We start from the raw sequence: 19713 nt of genomic DNA, 5'->3' as shown, positions 1-19713 counted from the left end.
TGGTCACTAATTCTGTGTTCCTCATTTTCAGGGTGTCCAACTTACAACCCAGTGGGCTATTTGCAGAACTCTGAGCAAACACAGCTACAACTGATGTCAGCTGGAGCTCTGCTTGAATAGACAAGATGCTATATAATACTAAGTACTCCAAAAAACCAGGCCATAAGCACATCATATTGGTCACCCCAAATTAGTGGATACCTTGGATATTAACATCTCTGTCTCAGGTTCCCATCTGTTAAAAAGGGGATACCACCATCTGCTCGTTAAGGTCTCACCAGTGCCCTGTACAATGTGGTATAGTATTATCTCGAATACTGTGTGCAATTCTGGTCTCCTATGTTTAAGAAAAATGATTCAAACTGGAACAGAAGGGCTACTAGGATGATCAGAGGAATGGAAAACATACTTTATGAGGAGAAACTCAAAGAGCTTGGCTTGTTTAGCCTAATTAAAAGAAGGCTGAGGGGAGAAGAATCGCTCTCTATAACTACATCAGAGGAACAAATACCAATGCAGGAGAGGAATTATTTTAGTTACACAAGAACAAATGGCTATAAACTGGCCACCACCAAGTTTAAATATGGAATTAGAGGAAGGCTTCTAAACACCTGAGGAGTGAGGTTCTGAAATAGACTTCCAAAGGCGGTACTGGGGGCAAAAAACTTAACTGGCTTCAAAACTGAGCCTGATAAGTTTAGGGAGGGTATGGTATCATAGGCACCGACTTCCCTTCTGCCCGGTGGCTGCTCAACCCCACCCCCCGATCTCTTCCTGCTCCTGTACCCTCATTCCACCCCGTCCCCAAAGTCCCCGCCGCATCCTACCTTTTCCCACCCCAGCCCTGTCCCCTTCCCCCAAGTCGCCACTCCTGCCCTTCTCTGCCTTCTCTCCTGAGTGCATGGCATCCCCACTCTTCCTCCTCCCTCCCAGAAAGTCCTAAGTGCCACTGTATGGCGGCAGGTGGGAAGCGCTGGGAAGAAGGGGGAGGAGCGAGGATACAGCATGCTCGCCAGAGGACAAGGCAAGGAGAGGGGAGCTTGGCTGCCAGTAGGTGCAGAGCACTCGCTAATTTTTTCCTGTGGGTGCTCCATCCCCAGAGCACCCACAGAGTTGGCACCTATGTATGGTATGATGAGACTGCCTACAATGCCACATAGCTGATCTGCAGCTGCCAGCAGCAAATATCTTCAACAGCTGGAGACAGGACACTAGATGGGGAGAGCTCTGAGCTACTATAAAGCATTTTTTCCCAGGTGCTTGGTTGGTGGGTCTTGCCCACACACTCAGGGTCCAACTGACTGCTGTATTTGGGAGTCAGGAACAAATTTTCCCTTGGGTCAGACTGGCAGAGAGCTGGGGCCCTGGGGGGGGCATCTCCTTCCTCTGCAGCAGGGGTCACTTGCAGGTTTAAACTAGTGTAAATGGTGGAGTCACTAACCTGAAGATTGCAAATCATGATTTGACGCCTTCAGTAACTCAGCCAGAGGTTGTGGGTTTATTACAGGAGTGGGTGGCTAGATTCTGTGGCCTACAAGGTACAAGAGGTCAGACTAGATCAAGGGTAGGCAACCTGTGGCACGTGTGCCAAAGGCAGCACACAAGCTGATTTTCAGTGGCACACTCACTACCTGGGTCCTGGCCACCGGTCCAGGGGCTCTGCATTTTAGTTTAATTTTAAAGGAAGCTTCTTAAACATTTTAAAAACCTTATTTACTTTACATACGACAATAGTTTAGTTATATATTATAGACTTGTAGAAAGAGACCTTCTAAAAATGTTTAAATGTATTACTGGCACACGAAACCTTAAATTAGAGTGAAGAAATGAAGACTCGGCACACCACTTCTGAAAGGTTCCTGAGCCCTGGACTAGATGATGTCCGGCCAGGCTTTAAAGTTTGAGTCTATAAACTAACATCTCTAGCGTTTGTGAAGCCCAGGTACCACCGTGCCAAGGAAAACCAAACCAGGGGATTACTCATTCTGGCGGGGGCAGGAGGAAGCGGAGCTGCACCCTGCCGTGAATAAGCGGGGGACAGGCGCTAAGGGTCAGACATTGGCTAAGGAGCAGAAAACACACTACTGAGGAGCTGCTGGCTCAGGGGCCCGGGTGCTCTGAGCCAGGCCAGACCCTGCGCAGGGGCACGGGGGCACCCGGACAGGGGCACGCACCCACCCCGCGCAGGGACCGGCGCAGCTCAGTGCACGGGGCAGGACCCCCCTGTTCCCGCAAGGGGACCCAGCATCACCCGGGGGCACCGACCCCGCAACAAGCGGCGCGGGACCGGCTGCAGCTCGCGCGCCGGGCACAGGGGGAGGAACAGGGACACCGCCCCCCCCAGGCCGCGCCCAGCAGCCTCCTGCCCCCGCCCCTGGGCCGGGAGCTCGGTTGCGTCTCACCCCTTCAGCGCCTCGCATTCACCGCGGCCTCCCCACCCCGCGCGCCGAGACTCGCCGCTGCTGGCCGGCCCCGGCCCCAACAATCACCGCCTGCGTTGTTACCTAGGTGACCACGCCGGCGCGCAGTCCTGACGGGACCCCGCCCTTCCTCCCACGAGCCCCGCCCCTCCCCCAGTCCGCCGTACGTAAACCCCGCCCCCTCCGCTGAGTGGCGGGACCTGTAGGTTCGGAGACGCGCAGCGCCAAATGGATCGCAGCGGCTCCGCCCAGGGGCTACACGTGCTGCTGCCGGTGTCAGGCTCATCGTCCACCTTTTGCAGGAGAGACAGATGCGGAAAGGAGGACAGTTCCTCCCCCCCCAGCGCCAGACTTTTTTAGAGGTCTGGATGCTCCATTATGTCCTCCACACCTTGCCCAACTTCGGACACAGGCACTAGGAAAGCCAGCTTCCCCAACCCCGTCTCCAGACTTCTTCTGAAGTGATGTAACTGGAGACAGCCCTTCCCAATCCCTTCCTCACCTCCACTCACCAAAATGCCCCCCAAAACTCAGACTCTTGACTGGGAGGAGTTTCAAAATCTGCCTGTGAATATTCCACGTTAGAGCTATCATTATTGTGGAAACTGAGGTCCAGAGAGATTACATGATTTACCCGCGCTCACACAGAGAGGCTAAATTGAGGATCAACAAAGCTATAAATCTAGCTGCTCAGATGGCTGATAGAGCTGTAATATTGGCACATTTCAGATATTTAAAAACAGGGCAGGTGTTCTCTATCTCCCCTTTCCTGGCCTGCAGGAAAAATGGATGTGGTGTGAGTATTCAGCCATTACTAAGGGAAAGGGAAATCAATGATACAAGTTTTGCATTGTTTCTGAACATGGCAAAGGTTATGGTCATTTTTAATCTTTTATGTGAGTGAATTCCAAAGTCCAAAGCAGGCACCTGTGAAAGTTCTCTCCTACACTCACCTTCACCTCCCTAGTCAACATTTCCATGGTTCCAGTGGAACACACAGCTGTTACGGAAGCTTATGGTTGGAGAAGGAGCAAGCAGTAGGTTTTGAATATAAGAGGAGGAACTTTTAGTTCAACTGTTTCATCAGTAGAGAGCCTAGTACAGAGAGCGGAGCACTGGGGGAAGTGGTGATGGTAACCCAAATTCCCAAGAAGACAAACTAGCACATAATGGTGGATGAAACGTCTTAAACCATTTAGGGCCTATCTCAGGGGCAAACTTTTTGGCCTGAGGGCCACATTGGGCTTCCAAAATTGTATGGAGGGCCGGTTAGTGGAGGCTGTCTCTCCCCAAACAGCCAGGCGTGGTCTGGCCTCTGCCCTCATCCGACTCCCCCAATGTTCCCTCCCCCAGGACTCCTGCCCCATCCATCCCTCCCTCCAGGGCCGGCTCCAGTTTTTTTGCAGCCCCAAGCAGTGAAGCAGGAAAAAAAAAAGAGATAAAGCTGCGATCGGTGGCAGTTCTACCGCGCCGCTTCATTCTTTGGCAGCAATTCAGCAGCAGGTCCTTCCCTCCGAGAGGGACTGACAGACCCGCCGCCAAATTGCCACCAAAGACCTGGATGTGCCGCCCCTTTCCATTGGCTGCCCCAAGCACCTGCTTCCTTTTCTGGTGCCTGGAGCCGGCCCTGCCTCCCTCCCGATCCCCTGACCACCCCCCCGCCAAGTACCCCCTGCTGCCCCATCCAACCCCTCTTCTCCTTTCTGACAGCTCCCCTGGGACCCCTGCCCCCATTCAACCCCCCTGTTCCCTGCCCTCTGACCGCCCCTATTCACATCCCCACCCCCTGACCACCACCCTGAACTCCCCTGTCCTCTATTCAACCCCACCATCTCCCTGCCCCCTTACCGCACTGCCTGGAGCACTGGTGTCTGGCTGGAGTCAGCCACGCCACCCCGCAGCACAGAGTACCAGGTCAGGCTGCGGCTTTGCAGCTGCGCTGCCTGTCAAGAGTTCGCAGCCAGAGGCACAGTGAGCTGAGGCTGTGGGGGAGGGGGAACAGCAGGGGACGGGCCAGGTCAGGAGCTCAGGGACTCGACAGGAGGGTCCCATAGGCCAGATGTGGCCCACGAGCCATAGTTTATTCACCATAGTAGATAGACCAGAGGTGGGCAGAGTTCTAGAAGGAGGTAGATTGATTATGCTAGACACAGCAATGGAAGGATAGTGGTGTTATTTTGTATGTGTATTGCAGTAGTGCCTAAAAATTTCTTTCTTTCTATGAAAGCTGAGATTCTCCCAAAATCACTTGACTCAAGAAGCTGAGGCTTTAAGAAAAACACCAGTGATTATGAATCTCGTGACAAAACTGCAAGAGTTGGCAACAGCATGTAAGTTACCCAGCATGTGAAATAAGTCTGATTATAAGAGAAAAGTTTTATACTGCATTGAAGGCATTATGAAGAAAAAGCCTGCTCACACTTTTAGATTTTAAACTTTTGAAGGCTGGGATTAAGTATTTTGTTTAGCACTTTTTTCCTGTTGTAAAGTACAATGTATAGCTGTGGCATTACGTGAATAATAAAACAATAACTAATATGCGTTAGAAACCTGCTGCCATGTGCAATTGGAAAGTCAAGTCTCTACTGCCATTTCAGAAGAGGAGTTGCAAGTAGCATTTTTCAGTGAAGACCAATGCTCACAGACCCAGTTTATGGAGACTGAATGAAACTACAGAGCTTTAACAACAAATTTAAAAAGTGTTCCGATTCAGATAAAGTGTTTCTTTTGCAGGAGACAGTGCTGTTACTTATATGGGATGAGATCCTGGTGACTTCTGCAGTCTGGGGATTATCGCAGTATGTATAGTTCTTTAACAAAATAATCAATTGCATGTGCATTTTGTGAAGACATTTATCAGAGCACAGAATCTACAGTGACATGTATATAAGAGTCCACTCTGATTAGGAACCCTCCTGCTGTAAAAGACCACCTAGAGCATCCCAAAAATTAGAATGCAATGTGATCCACGCTGTACAACACTCTGTGATAAGCAACTGATTTTTTGCCTGGTCACATATGAGAAGTTTTACGGTATATCATATGCACAAGTTAAGGTAAAACAAAAGGCATTAACTCAGAAATAACCACTAGTACTATAACTTTTATTTGCTAATAAATATCTTAATAAACAGGCTTACCCCATCTGTAAGACCTGATAATGCTTCTTAGGAAATTATAGAAAAATAAAATACAATAATAATCAGTAACTTGTACTTTGTACAAAAATCTTATTATGTTGCTCAGCAGGTAGCTTTGCCAAACCCCATATTTGTTCTGCAAATAGATGGCATGTGTAATGCAATTCACCTTAACAATGCCCTAGTTTTGAGAGCTGAGCAGTCTATTACACTATTAATTTGTAGGCATGCCAGCACATGAAAATTTACATGGAACATCATCTCTTCATAATAGTAGATTTAAAAAAAAGGAAAATAATACCACCTTCAAGTAAATAGGAACTACTTCACCTCTGATGTAAAGTAGGTAGGTTCCCATATTCTTCTTGGGATTGAAGCTCAGTATTTTAAACTTTTTATTTCAGTTATTCCCACAACACTGCTATAACTTGAGAGAAACCAAAATGCATTTGGAACATGTGGGGGAGGCATATTACATGAAGAAAAGTAATTTGAAATGGTGAGGCAGTCCCAAGAGAAAAATAACTATGCCAGCTATGAAATGTTCTCTCTCTCAGAAATGTTGGCTCTCGCTTGCTGTTTGCAGTATTACACAGGCACATTTTTCAATGTTCAGAATCGCTGAATGGCACAACTTAAAGGTATAACACCCAATGGTCACTTTTGTATAGGAAGAAAGGTGATTTAGATACAGGTAATTCTCAATAGTCAAATGTATCTCTAAGGAGAAAAGAAGCAATGCCAAAACACAAGTTGGCATCTTTCTAAAGAGGTGGCTTTCAGAATATTGATAACGATCTGTGCAGAGGGCATTGTTTACTTGTAAAGTATTTTTCAGGTCTGATTATACTGCAACTTTAGATGTTTTGACATGGCTATTTATATATTGCCTAAAGTGTCTGTCAACAAATAGATATTTATATATACACATATGTCAATACATTTTATGGCTATACTAGAACAGCAAACTATGATGAGCAGTCATATTTAATCGTGAACAACCTAATTTCACAGCAAAAACAAGATTAAAAACCCTTTTGAATTCATACACGTTTAAAGCCTAATACACAGAATTGGAAGCTATGCTGAAAAAACGTACCAAACACAGCTAGAAAGACCGCTATCTTCCATGTCAAAATCAAAACTAACCTTTTGAGGGGAACAACTATGTTTTCTGCATATTTTCTCTAAATGGAAATAGCATATTTTAAAAATAATCTTGAAGACAAAATTAGATGAAGCAGAATTTTTGCCATCTTTGACCAAATTAAAGTTGTTTTACTAGAAGATACTCCATTGCCAATTAGTAATTGTAGTCTCACATCCAGATTTTCAGCATCACAACACCTTTTTAAGACCTTTTTTTCCTGCTGCATTGGAGTATTTGCAAAGCAGTTTTGTGCTTCTGCAAACTACACATGATTTTCAGAGGTGCACAGTGTCTGCCAGTCCTACTGAAGTCAATAGGAGTTGCAGATGCAAAGCACCTGTCAGAATCAGGCCATATTTTTGCTGGTTTTATAGGTTTTCAATCACAGTAGTAATGTCCATCATGTATTCTGTACTACTAAAGTAGTTAGGGGTTTTGACATTGACTTCGACAGGAGCAGGAATGAAGCTTTAGCTAAGAACTCAGGACCACATTCATCCCTGCAGTAGTATGGTAACTTAATTGGAGTTATTCCAGGGATAAATGTTGCCACCACAGTGAGAGTGGACTTTTGCTTCCATGACAAGCATTGCTGTAAAAGGTAGAAGGAGGAACAGCCCTAAAATAATCTATAGCTTTAAATGAAAAGGTTCTGGTTCAAACTTAACTTACTCTTTTGTGGGAGGGGGGGTAGAAAAGGTATCCTGTCGTAAGTTCTACCCATGAATGACAGGTGTTATGCCTTAGGAGTTTTCAAAACCATGCAATCCCAATGAAATATGGACTTGAATCAGGAATCCAATAAAGAGAACCCCTAGGAGGAACATTTTTTATTTTCACATCATTTGTAACAGTACCCTTCATTAGCTGATGTTAAAGTCATGCTAAATGATTTTAAACCTATCACATTATTTTGGGCACAGTGCACTAAGGGTGTTTTTTTGGAATCTTTGAGCATACCTTTAAAATACATAGAAGAAGCAAACTCCTACAAAGAGGAAAATTACTATACCAGTAAGGAGTAATATTTAGAGGGGTAGGTCATAGGTCATCATGGCGTGTGTCACTTTAGGGAGAGAATAGAACAAGATAAAGAAATACTATACAAACATTTGATTTGGGTTGGTAGGTTCTGTTTATTTGAGGGTGATTTTCTTCTAAAATGCATAAATTAACTTATGGATATTATTTCTGAGGAGATATAGTTACAGAATTTCTAGATGTACTACTATATGCAGTACAGTACTTATTATGGGCTAAATTATGGCAGTCCACTTCAGGTACATGAACGGGAGGTGGGGGGAGAGAGAGTATAGAGAGCATTTCCTCCTCACCAGATCTCCGCTCTGTCATGCAGAAAGCAACCATAAAGTAACCTCCATCACTCCCTGAGCTACAACTGGTTATGCTCAGTGTCCTCTCTCCACCACTGTTCAGGTAGGGTATTTCTTCCTTTTCCCACAGCAACTCCCTAGCTCTACAGCCTGATCAAGAACTCATTTCAGTCAATTGACATATTATCACTGTTTGAAATGGGCTTTGGATCAGGGCCTAAGTGACAGAGTTCCGTGTCTAGTAAATATCGATAAAGAATTATTAATACAAGAGAGCATGGTTACTAATACAAGTTTGGCCTTTAGCAACTATTGAACAGTGCTAATAGAGGGGGGAAATACTCATTTACAGTGTTTGGACTGATCATTATTTGTATAATTTACTTAGAGCCTCATTCTACTCTCACTGAAGTTAATGACAAAACTTCCATTAACTTCAGTAGGAGCAAGATTGGACCCTATTGACATTTGCCCACTCTCCCACAAACTTCAAATTGTCACACTGTTTACATCAGTAACAGTAATCACTCTCATTACAGGATTCTACTATTAAAATACATTATTCTTTCCAGCGGGGTTTTAAATGCACTCAATTAAGTAGACTGAAAGAGTCACAAGGCAGGAAATGTCTTGTTAACTGTACAGCAGTTTTACAGCACTGAACCTGCAGTTATTGCTTAATGAATAATAATGTACAAGTTTAAAACAATAACTACAGTTTGTTGTCTGCTTCAGCTGATCACTTTTCCAGTCATGTAAAGTGATTATAAATTATATAGCATAAAGCATCCAGTATATTAACATTTGTGGATTTTTTTTTCTTTTTCACCTTTTGACTAACCAGTAAGAGCTCAATTTGAATTAGAGAGAACTGAAATGTGGGCTTTTAGGGCTGTCATCATTGGTCAGCTATACTCTTTACTGTTATTTTGGCTGTTCACAAAACCTAGTTATAAGAAGTGCAGAACAGTTAGAATTCCCAATTATTATAACATTATGTTCACAAAAGAGAATCTCGTCTACTGAAAATTCTAAGCTATAATGATGGTGCCTAGTATTGTCACAGGCTGGATTCTGGAGAATCAGCAAATTGATTTTATTTCTGAAGAGCCAACGTACTAGATCATCAGATCATCTTAGTGTGATAATATTGCGAAAATATTACTTCACCTAGGCTGATTTGAAGCACACTATCTTCATAATTCACAACCAGAAATGAACCATCATCTCAAAATTTGGATTCCAGTTTGGAATTTCCCAAACTTTGAGGATGTTCAGATCCAGGGTTCAGATATGGCTAATTATACTATATAGGACCCAGTCACCATACAGTTTACATTTAAATGAAGTTCTGAACTCCAAAGTTTAGGAGTCTGAGTGGATCCAGGATTCTGGTTTGATCTTTTCTCTACTTCATATATACTAAGCTCACTAAATCACCACTAATAAAGAGGTCTTGTTGTATCCATTAATTTTTTTTATTAGTAAAAAATTTGGAGAATTAGCTAACTTCCTGCTGTGCATCTAAGAGGAGAATATTTATAGAAACAAATGGAATTCCCTAAATAAAGATAGCAGGAACTGAACAAAATCTTCCAACATATTAAAGACAGATATAATCAGAAGATTTTATAAAAATGCCACATAGATTAGACCTCTACTCAGGTAAACAAAATATGTTATTGAAGTTAAAAGAAAAACTATAAAATTAACATTATCTAATGTTGCTTTATACATACTTATTAAAGCCTCAATCTTGCAAACTCTTTAAATCTATGCCTAACTTTACCCATGTGAGTAGTCCTGTTGAAGTCATGTGTGCTTAAATGTTGCAGATTTGGGGCCTACTATAGCAACTTAGTATAGTACATATATCATTTCTGAGATACAGATATAGCACCTAACCTAACATTGCCTAAATGTGGGACATAGATCACAAATTAGGAACACAGCAAAAATAGCAGAGAAGAAAAGCTTGAAATGATTTTGGGATTGATTTTTTTAATATAAAGTTTTCTATATCCTTAGCTTCTCATTTAATTATACAGGGATAATAGAAGAAGTCTCTGTGGAACAGAGGAACAGTTGAAAAATCTCTTGCAATAAGGGAAAAGTGAGAGATATTGTTAGAGAACATCTTAAAGAAACCCACTGAGATACTCTGACATGAACCAGTGTCATTATTTAGCACAGGGGTCGGCAACCTTTCAGAAGTGGAGTGCCGAGTATTCATTTATTCAGTCTCATTTAAGGTTTCATGTGCCAGTAATACATTTTAACGTTTTTAGAAGGTCTCTTTCTATAAGTCTATAATATATAACTAAACTATTGTTGTATGTAAAGTAAATAAAGTTTTTAAAATGTTTAAGAAGCTTCATTTAAAATTAAATTAAAATGCAGAGCCCCCTGGACCGGTGGCAGGGCCGGCTCTACAGTTTTCACTGCCCCAAGCAGCAGCCGAATTGCCGCCGGACAGCGGGGCAGTCCATGTGCCCTTAGGGCGGCAGGCGTGTTTCCCCGGCAGCGGCAATTCGGCGGCAGCTTCTGTGTTTAGCTGAAGCCACCGCGGATAGCTGAACATAGAAGCTGCTGGCGAATTGCCGCCACCACGGAAACGCGCCTGCCGCCCTAAAGGCACACGGACTGCCCCCGCTGTCCGCCGTGGCAATTTGGTGTGCTGCTTTGGAGCGAAAACACAGGGACTGCCGCCCCTTGCAGAATGCCGCCCCAAGCACCAGCTTGGAATGCTGGTGCCTGGAGCCGGCCCTGACCGCTGGTCAGGACCCGGGCAGTGTGAGTGTCACTGAAAATCAGCTTGTGTGCCACCTTCGGCACGCATGCCATAGGTTGCCTACCTCCGACTTAGCATAATAAAATAAGAAAATATGATTTATAATCTCATAGTGCTTACTATTTATTTTAAACCAAATGTTATCTCCATAATAAGCTTCTGCCTATTGTCTTTTCTAAACTTGAATACTTCTTGTTTAAAAAATCTGGAAAGTCCCATTGCCTTGAGACTTTCCCTTAAATTATCTGGGGATGGGAGGATGAAATCCTATAAGAGAATAATTTATACTGTATAAGCATCTTGGGCTACTACACCAGGAGATCTCAACCTTTATTTTACAATATGGACCACATCTTAATCAAGAGATTGGCTCAAGAACACCTCCCCTACCATTCATGATCTCTTGAAATCCCTACAGGAACTACAGCAATTATTCACATGGAAAAGTATCATCAGGACAGTGTTCAATGTTTTTAATGTGATTTAGTGACTGGAATTAGGAGGAGGGCCAGTATCATGTGACCAGCCAGCTCTCCATAGTTTGAGAGCCACTCTCCTGCACTTCTGAATATATTTGTTTTGGGATGTACATTTTCAGATAAGAAGCCAGGAACTATACACACGATACACATTGGCTGAAATTTTCAAAGCTGACTGGAGGATTTAGCCACAGAAGTCCCATTAGTTTTTAACAAGAGTTGTATAATTAAATTCAGTAGTCCACTTTGAAAATCTCAACTATTATAACACACACACACACTTTTTATAGCTATACAGTGCTCTGTGTAGCCTAGTCTGTAATCTGAGGACCTATATTCCACCACAGTATTCTTGCCTGAACAGCATGTACTATTATTTTCTAAGGATTGTATGTGAGGGAGGAAGAGATTTGTGGATTCCAAATGCATGGAAAATGTCTTTTGGGCAAGTGTTTTGTTTCTGTTATAAGGGACTTAAGTGGGACTTAAAACTGCCCTGAAAGGGTATCTGGAGATTTCTCTGGCAGCAGACAGTCTCCTAATAGCATAAAGCAGGTGTAGTCAGCTCAGTTGCTACCTGCTTTCTCCCACTCCATGCAGAGGATATTCCAAGGTGAGTTAGAGGCATGAGAGTATTTGGCCAGAGTGTGCTATGCTACAGCAACCCTCAAATGCCAGAATGGCTCCTATGGGACCATTCCAATCAATGGAAGTTACTTGAACCTGCTCTAACTTGTTCTGGGGGCCAGTTACAACCTCAGCTAGCCCCAGGATGGAGAAACCTAAAAGTTATTATAGAGCCACATTTGGGCCATTTTCCTGCTGCACTGACAATAAGCTTGGTGCAGCTAACGGACATGTCCATTATATTTAAAGAAACAGAAAACAGAAAATTCTAAGTTAAAGATCATCAAAATACTTCAGTATATGAGCTATATATTGAAATATACCTGTGTAAGTGATGATTAGTCACTAGCAGATGTCTACCAAAGTTTAGGACAAACTTGGAAGAGTGGGTAGGCAACAAATATGATCATAATACATGCATTTGGATTTATGTTTGAATCTATTTTCAATTAAAGGATCATTTTATGTTGAAAATGTACATATGTTGTCATACAGGCCCAGCTGATGGCCTAGAATAAACATAATACTCATGACTGAAGCCTACATTTGAGCTGCTACTGATCATGTATAACATACGTTGAAGGAAAACATAATAGAGGCAACTTGTTCATTTGGGCAAATTTAAACCCATTTCTCCTAAATTCCTTTCCTTTTATCTCATAAGAAACTCACGTCTTCATAATGACTCGCATGCTACCATTTGTGTGCAAATATCTCAGGGACAGAATATATTACAGACCTGGGTTTCTGTAGTTATCTCATTTCAAGTAAACTATCATCAGTACTATGGACTAGGGATGAAATTAATCTTTTTGCAGAGGGCCAGCACCAGAGCTGTTCACTACATAAGTATCACTTGAGCCCTATTTTGAAAGCTTAAATGGTGCAAAGAACCCATGTAGGCCAATAACAGATGGATGTATTTCATTGTAGATGAACAACAACAAAATAATTGAGAATGTATGTGGAGACTTCACCTGTAAATTACTATATCAGTACATTTTCCTATGCCCATATTTTAATATAAATTTTTGTATTTGCCTCTCTCATGCTCCCTTTATTCTGTGCATTTTCAACAAACACTTTTGGTTACTGAATGGTGTGCACTGAGAGCTAGATTTTTAAGAGTAGCCTAGTAAATCAGTTTGAATGCTAACTGCATCCGCTAAGAGCAGCTAATTTTCATCTGGAGAAACAATCTTCCGTTTTAGTGGAAGCTGTTGGTAACATTGTGCATACATTTGTAGCCTGCACAGAAATGTACACATTTGAAAAGACAACACCAGCATATTAAAAAATCTCAAACCTCATTGCATTTCTTTTGTATGTTGAAACAGTGGAGTGGGCATCATGTTCGAGCAAGAGTAAAAATACAGTTTCTAAAGCTGGAGAAATGTAAGTTTGATCAAGATCATTATTAAGAAAGAGTTATGCAGCACAACAACAACAACCATCCATAGAAACCCACAAACTCTAGGAGATGATGATTAGGTTGTTTTTTCTCTTAAACAAATGTCATCAGCAAAAGAATCCTCTGTCACTCCTTCCCTGGTTACTTAAACTCTTGTTTTTATAAAAATAGATTTAATTAATAAATGTTTTAATATTGTTATTATATTTGTTCTATTGAAAATATATTTTCAAAAGTGTGATAAATCTGGAAATTAATTTCCATGAGACATATCCGGATTAATGTATATGTAACATGCAGCTTTGCATCCACATTTGCAAAAATAAACAAACATACATATGAGCGCAAGAACACACCCACATGGTTTAGATTAATTTTGAGTAATTTTTGAGTACCTCTTAACAAGTACTTGACTCCCGTTCCTCAATACATATTTAAAAAGCTGCTTGCAAAGATCTCTTCCCCAAATGGCACCTTGAGGGAAATGGAAGCAATGACAGGCAAAAGGGAAAGCAAAACAGTAAACGAAAATCAACTTTTAGATTTGAATCTGAAGTTCTTATTTTTTAAAAAAGTCTTACAACATGGAAAAAATGGTATGATTTTTGTTCCATAAGAGAACCCTTCTTAACAAAAAATTAAATGTGGAATTTGGGCAGAAATTTACAGGAGAGCGCCTTACAGAGAAGAACTACAGCTAGTTTGTTCTATTAAGGGCCCTTGATCCTGGAAACAGTCTCACACATGTGAGTCCTGTCCAGTTCATTGGGACTTCTCGTGTGCACAAATTTACTCTTGTATCTGCTTGTGGGACTGGGGTCTAAGTTCTTGAAATATATTCAGCAAATTAGCATTCAAGGATACTAGTGAATCTATAGCTTTAGGAAATCTATTCCTCTGTTAGAACTTTAGAAAAACAAAACAAAAAAAAATGCACTTGATTCACCACCATTACTCTGTTGAAATCAGTGGAGTCACACCAGCATAAAAGTGGAGTAACAGCAGTGAATCAGAGCCAGTGTGTCTTACTCTGTGAAAATGGTTAGAAGGATAAACCTTTCTGAATCTTCTCCTGCTCTTCCTTCTCTGCCTTCCATATATAACAGCAGCTTTCCCTCAGTGTCAGGAAGTATGCTTTTTAAGCTGCAAATTAAGCAATAAATAGCATGATGATTACTTAGTCTTGTTAATTCATTTTGTAATACATATACATTTTACTGATCGCCCCAAATGCTCTTTTTAACTGAAAATTAATAATGCTCAAGTATATTGTAGCTCCATATAACTTTAAAAATGGTATACAAATTAACACAAACATCTGCACACAGTTTACATGTGACATGCATGTAAAAATGTGCGTGGCTTTCAGAGCATGCAGACATGCGCCCATTTCATGGTTCACAGTAGCGCATATCTCATGCAAGTTTTGAAAATGTAGCCCAGTATATCTATATAAGTCATCTGAATAGAGCATGAAAGCTTTAAGTCTTATAGAGGTACAAATATTATGTTCGGCCTTTGCATCCATTTCCTTGCACGTAAATATGGCTATTAAAAAGAGTTCTAGTTTTAAAGAGAATTATCTTAGATGTCAGTTAGGCATTTGTACTAAATGAAGACCAGCTAGTTAATAACTAGAACTCCATTTCATCATAGTCTGCTTTTTACTTCTAACAGCAAACATATAAAAGTAAACTCAAGGCAACATATTATTACACTGCTGTCCTAGGCCTTTCTCTCTGCCTACATATAATGTAGTAACTAATGCCGCACTCTTACATAGCGTAACTTACAGTAGTGATTAGTTTGTTTGTGTTCCACTGATCTCTTGTGGATGGTATGGCAGACCTGCTCAAGTATGAGGATCTCATCATCCTTCTAATAGCTAGCCCACAGAAGTTATATAAGCCCTAAAACTACTAACCTAATGGAGATTCTCCATTAGTTGTAGAGGTAGAGGCCTGTGATTTTGGAGCAGAAAGCTCTGTAAAGTCTATGTGACTGCAGTGTGCAGTATAGCTGACAACTGAATATTCTGTGTGGCTTGAGAATTGTTACAACAGCCTTTCCAAGGGTTATTCACCATGTGGTAGAGGCAGATATTTAGTATAAAAAAAGGATGAAAAATGGTGAAAAATTCTACTGAAGAACCAATTTTGCAACCAACTCTATAAAGGATAATGTAATGTCAAATGCTTATACAAATAAATTTAAACCCAGGGCTCAGGAAGATTTAAAGTTCAGTTCTTTCTAATCCGCACCCCAGTTAGTCACACATAACAAGAATTCACTATATGAAATCACTTGTCATTTCTGCAAAGAATTCTAACATTTTCAGGCACCAGCTTACCAGCATTTAAACTATTACAAAGTTAAGGTAACAATATGACCCATACATTTGGATTTAGTTAAGAGATAAAATAAATATTTATGTCAAACTTTTTTTTCTGATTGCACATTTGATATTGGAAGCTACATGATCACAAAACATGAAAAAAGTCAATTACTTTTTGATCTACCATCAAACTCTAAATACATCAATAAGGAAGCCACATCAGGCCAAATAGGCTATTACTTTCAAAGAAGTCCATGAAAGTTTCCCAGATACTCTTATACAAAGTTACACATCCATGCTGAATTATTCACCAGTGTGTAGCAACAGTCTTGCAGTGCGCCAGGATTGTATTGGCAGGTAACTGACGGAGGAACTATGCAGTGTGATTAAAAATTCCACATTGGAAGCATTAACATAAAAGTATGTGTTTATAGTCTGAACAGGAGACTGCAGTTCTTGAAGTTGGGAGGAACATAAGGGAGGAATGAGAATATCTTCCATTTTAGAAATGCTGAGGCACAAAACAAAGTTGCTTCTAGTACTTTCATACATGAAATCCTTTCTCCTGTATGTGCATCATGTGCAATCGCAAAGTCTGTAAACTGCTCACTATTCGTCTCTGGTGTCCAATGAGTACAACTCCAATTCTCCTAATGTCACTGTAAGATAAAGAACGGTTAAAATTCATCTGATTCTGATTGCTTTCACATATTGTTCAGCACCTAATGTAGTTCTTTATCAGAACTATTCAATGTCTTGATTTGAATATGCAAAAATGCCCGAAATTTGCAGGCATTCAAAGGCGCACCTACCTATTCTTTAAAAGCAGCAAAGAATCCTGTGGCACTGTATAGACTAACAGATGTTTTGGAGCATGAGCTTTCGTGGGTGAACACCCACTTCGTCAGATGCATGTAGTGGAAATTTCCAGGGGCAGGTATATATATGCAAGCAAGCTAGAGATAACGAGGTTAGTTCAATCAGGGAGGATGAGGCCCTGTTCTAGCAGTTGAGGTGTGAAAACCAAGGGAGGAGAAACTGGTTTTGTAGTTGGCAAAGCCATTCACAGTCTTTGTTTAATCCTGAGCTGATGGTATCAAATTTGCAGATGAACTGAAGCTCAGCAGTTTCTCTTTGAAGTCTGGTCCTGAAGTTTTTTTGCTGCAGGATGGACACCTTAAGATCTGCTATAGTGTGGCCAGGGAGGTTGAAGTGTTCTCCTACAGGTTTTTGTATATTGCCATTCCTAATATCTGATTTGTGTCCATTTATCCTTTTCCGTAGAGACTGTCCAGTTTGGCCGATGTACATAGCAGAGGGGCATTGCCGACATATGATGGCGTATATTACTTTGGTGGACGTGCAGGTGAATGAACCGGTGATGGTGTGGCTGATCTGGTTAGGTCCTGTGATGGTGTCGCTGGTGTAGATGTGTGGGCAGAGTTGACATCGAGGTTTGTTGCATGGATTGGTTCCTGAGCTAGAGTTACTATGGTGCGGTGTGCAGTTACTGGTGAGAATATGTTTCAGGTTGGCAGGTTGTCTGTGGGCAAGGACTGGCCTGCCACCCAAGGCCTGTGAAAGTGCGGGATCATTGTCCAGGATGGGTTGTAGATCCCTGACGATGCATTGGAGGGGTTTTAGCTGGGGACTCTATGTGATCACCAGTGGAGTCCTGTTGGTTTCTTTCTTGGGTTTGTCTTGCAGTAGGAGCCTTCTGGGTACACATCTGGCTCTGTTGATCTGTTTCCTTATTTCCTCATGCGAGTAATGTAGTTTTGAGAATGCTTGGTGGAGATTTTGTAGGTGTTGGTCTCTGTCTGAGGGGTTAGAGCAGATGCGGTTGTACCTCAGTGCTTGGCTGTAGACAATGGATCGTGTGATTTGCCTGGGATGAAAGCTGGAGGCATGAAGGTAGGCATAGCGGTTGGTAGGTTTTCGGTATAGGGTGATGTTAAGGTGACCATCACTTATTTGCATCATGGTGTCTAGGAAGTGGACCTCCTGTGTAGATTGGCCCAGGCTGAGGTTGATGGTGGGGTGGAAGCTGTTGAATTCGTGGTGGAATTTTTCCAGAGTCTCCTTCCCATGGGTCCAGATGATGAAGAGGTCATCAATGTAGCGTAGGTAGAGAAGCGGGGTGAGTGGATGAGAGCTGAGGAAGCGTTGTTCCAGGTCAGCCATAAAAATATTGGCATATTGTGGGGCCATGCGGGTGCCCATAGCGGTGCCACTGATCTGGAGATATATATTGTCATCAAATTTGAAATAGTTGTGTGTTATCTCTAGCTTGCTTGCATATATATACCTGCCCCTGGAAATTTCCACTACATGCATCTGATGAAGTGGGTATTCACCCACGAAAGCTCATGCTCCAAAACGTCTCTTAGTCTATAAGATGCCACAGGATTCTTTGCTGCTTTTACAGATCCAGACTAACATGGCTACCCCTCTGATACTTGACACCTATTCTTTATTTGTATAGGCAGCCATTTAGAAAAAAATGACATCTGACAGCTAGGACATAGTTTTTTTGCTGTATCCTTAAAGATCAAAATCCTTCTCCCAGCCCCTAGATACAAGCCTGAGAAGCAAGCAGAGAAAAGGGACCTCCACAGGGTGAGAGGAGGGAAGCCATCCTTCCCACCCATACTGCAGAGGCAAGCAGAACCATTTCATGTTCACTGTTGCACCTGCTGCAGCACTTCTGCTGCTTGCAGGAGGGGCAGGGAGAAGACCAACAATTTGTAGATCCGCACAGTAGCAATTCATCAGCTCTGCCCATGCTTATCTCTCAGTCCATCTTTGCCTCACCTACTTCTACAACAGGCTGATGCAAAGGAAACACCACGAAGCATCCAGCTCCTTCACTGTAGAACCTCCCAACAATTTAACTGCATTGAGTACCATCTGTGGATGAGGAGGGCAGTATTTGACCCTTTAATGACAAATGGAAAGAGCTAGTGGATGCTAAGGATTAAAAATTTCAGTAAAGTTAATTATGATCTGGTGACAAATCTTCACATGATAAAAACCCCACACAATAGACAAGCTCTGAATTGGCTGAACTAAATATTAAACTTTAGGACAAAAGAGTAATTTATGTGGCTCATGCCAATCCTCTGAGACAAGAAGAATTTTTTTTTAAAAACGTACAGTACAACTTTCAGAAAACCAATATTATAGAATTTAGCATTATATAGCTCCCTTCACATTCAAAATGTGCCACAATATATGGTAAAATGTCAAATTAGATACCAGTAGCAACAGTTATTATTATTCACTGCTCCTCCTCCCATTGAAATCAATAACAAAACTTCAATGGAGCAGGATCAAGAACTGAGTTCCAATAGTGTGCTTGGGACTGCACACAACACAGAAAATATATGATTAGTGTACACAGCCTGGACCTGATCTTGTTTACAGCAAAGTACATTCTACCATTGGTTCAATGGGAGCAGTTCAAGCCCCCTATCCAACAACACACTTTTGCATACAAATAGTCCCACTGATTTCATGTGGTCACACAAAAATTATGTGGCAGAGTGAGGAATTGAAACCAGGTCTACTGAGTCTCTTAATCACCACATCATCTTCCTTGCCATATTTTGGTTGAAAGTCTATTTTTCCTTTTATTAACTGTACTAGCAAAGTGAAAATATACTTTTGTTCCATACATCTTAGGACTTAGGCTCTATCACTGTTAATCTGAGCAATTGCAGTTTACCCAGTATACCGATAATAGTTTACATACTTACTCAATACTCATTCTTGAAACCACATCCAAAGTTGTGAAACCCGCTGCCATGAAGTTATTTTTATACTGACCCATTTTTATTGAATCTAGCCAATCAATGACTGAAACAAACAAAGGATATTCGGGAACTTCACCAGGTGAATCTGGCATTCTACAAAAACAAAATGTAAAAGCTTGTAAAGAAATAATAAATCTAAAAAATAAAGCCTTGTTTACTTTGTAGAGATATTTTTGTACTAAAAAGTTGACTAGACTAACAGGGCCGGCTC

The 19713-nt window shown here is 41.6% G+C and overlaps 2 protein-coding genes across 8 annotated transcripts in view; both read right to left on the bottom strand.

The window, feature by feature from the left end:
* ARL6 (ADP ribosylation factor like GTPase 6) overlaps positions 1–2477 on the bottom strand; it is a 34046-nt gene extending 31569 nt beyond the window's left edge. The window contains exon 1 of one of the 2 annotated variants that reach the window (XM_050962182.1): positions 2442–2477. The gene's annotated coding sequence lies outside the window, so the exon portion shown is untranslated. Of the gene's footprint in view, positions 1–1441; positions 1533–2441 lie in introns of those variants that run through there. The other variant, XM_050962192.1, reaches the window with a different exon arrangement.
* Positions 2478–5566: 3089 nt separating this feature from the next.
* EPHA6 (EPH receptor A6) overlaps positions 5567–19713 on the bottom strand; it is a 917633-nt gene continuing 903486 nt past the window's right edge. For all 6 annotated transcript variants that reach the window (XM_050957100.1, XM_050957118.1, XM_050957110.1 and 3 more), the window contains 2 exons: positions 19446–19595; positions 5567–16346 (listed from right to left, as the gene is read on the bottom strand). In XM_050957100.1, the coding sequence (XP_050813057.1) occupies positions 16232–16346; positions 19446–19595 (265 nt within the window). In that variant the 3' untranslated portion in view covers positions 5567–16231. The remainder of the gene's footprint in view (positions 16347–19445; positions 19596–19713) is intronic.

Source organism: Gopherus flavomarginatus, chromosome 1, assembly GCF_025201925.1.
Source record: "Gopherus flavomarginatus isolate rGopFla2 chromosome 1, rGopFla2.mat.asm, whole genome shotgun sequence".
NCBI classification, from domain to species: domain Eukaryota; kingdom Metazoa; phylum Chordata; order Testudines; family Testudinidae; genus Gopherus; species Gopherus flavomarginatus.
Note: the sequence above shows the minus strand (reverse complement) of the source record. Positions and strands in the feature narration are given on the sequence as shown.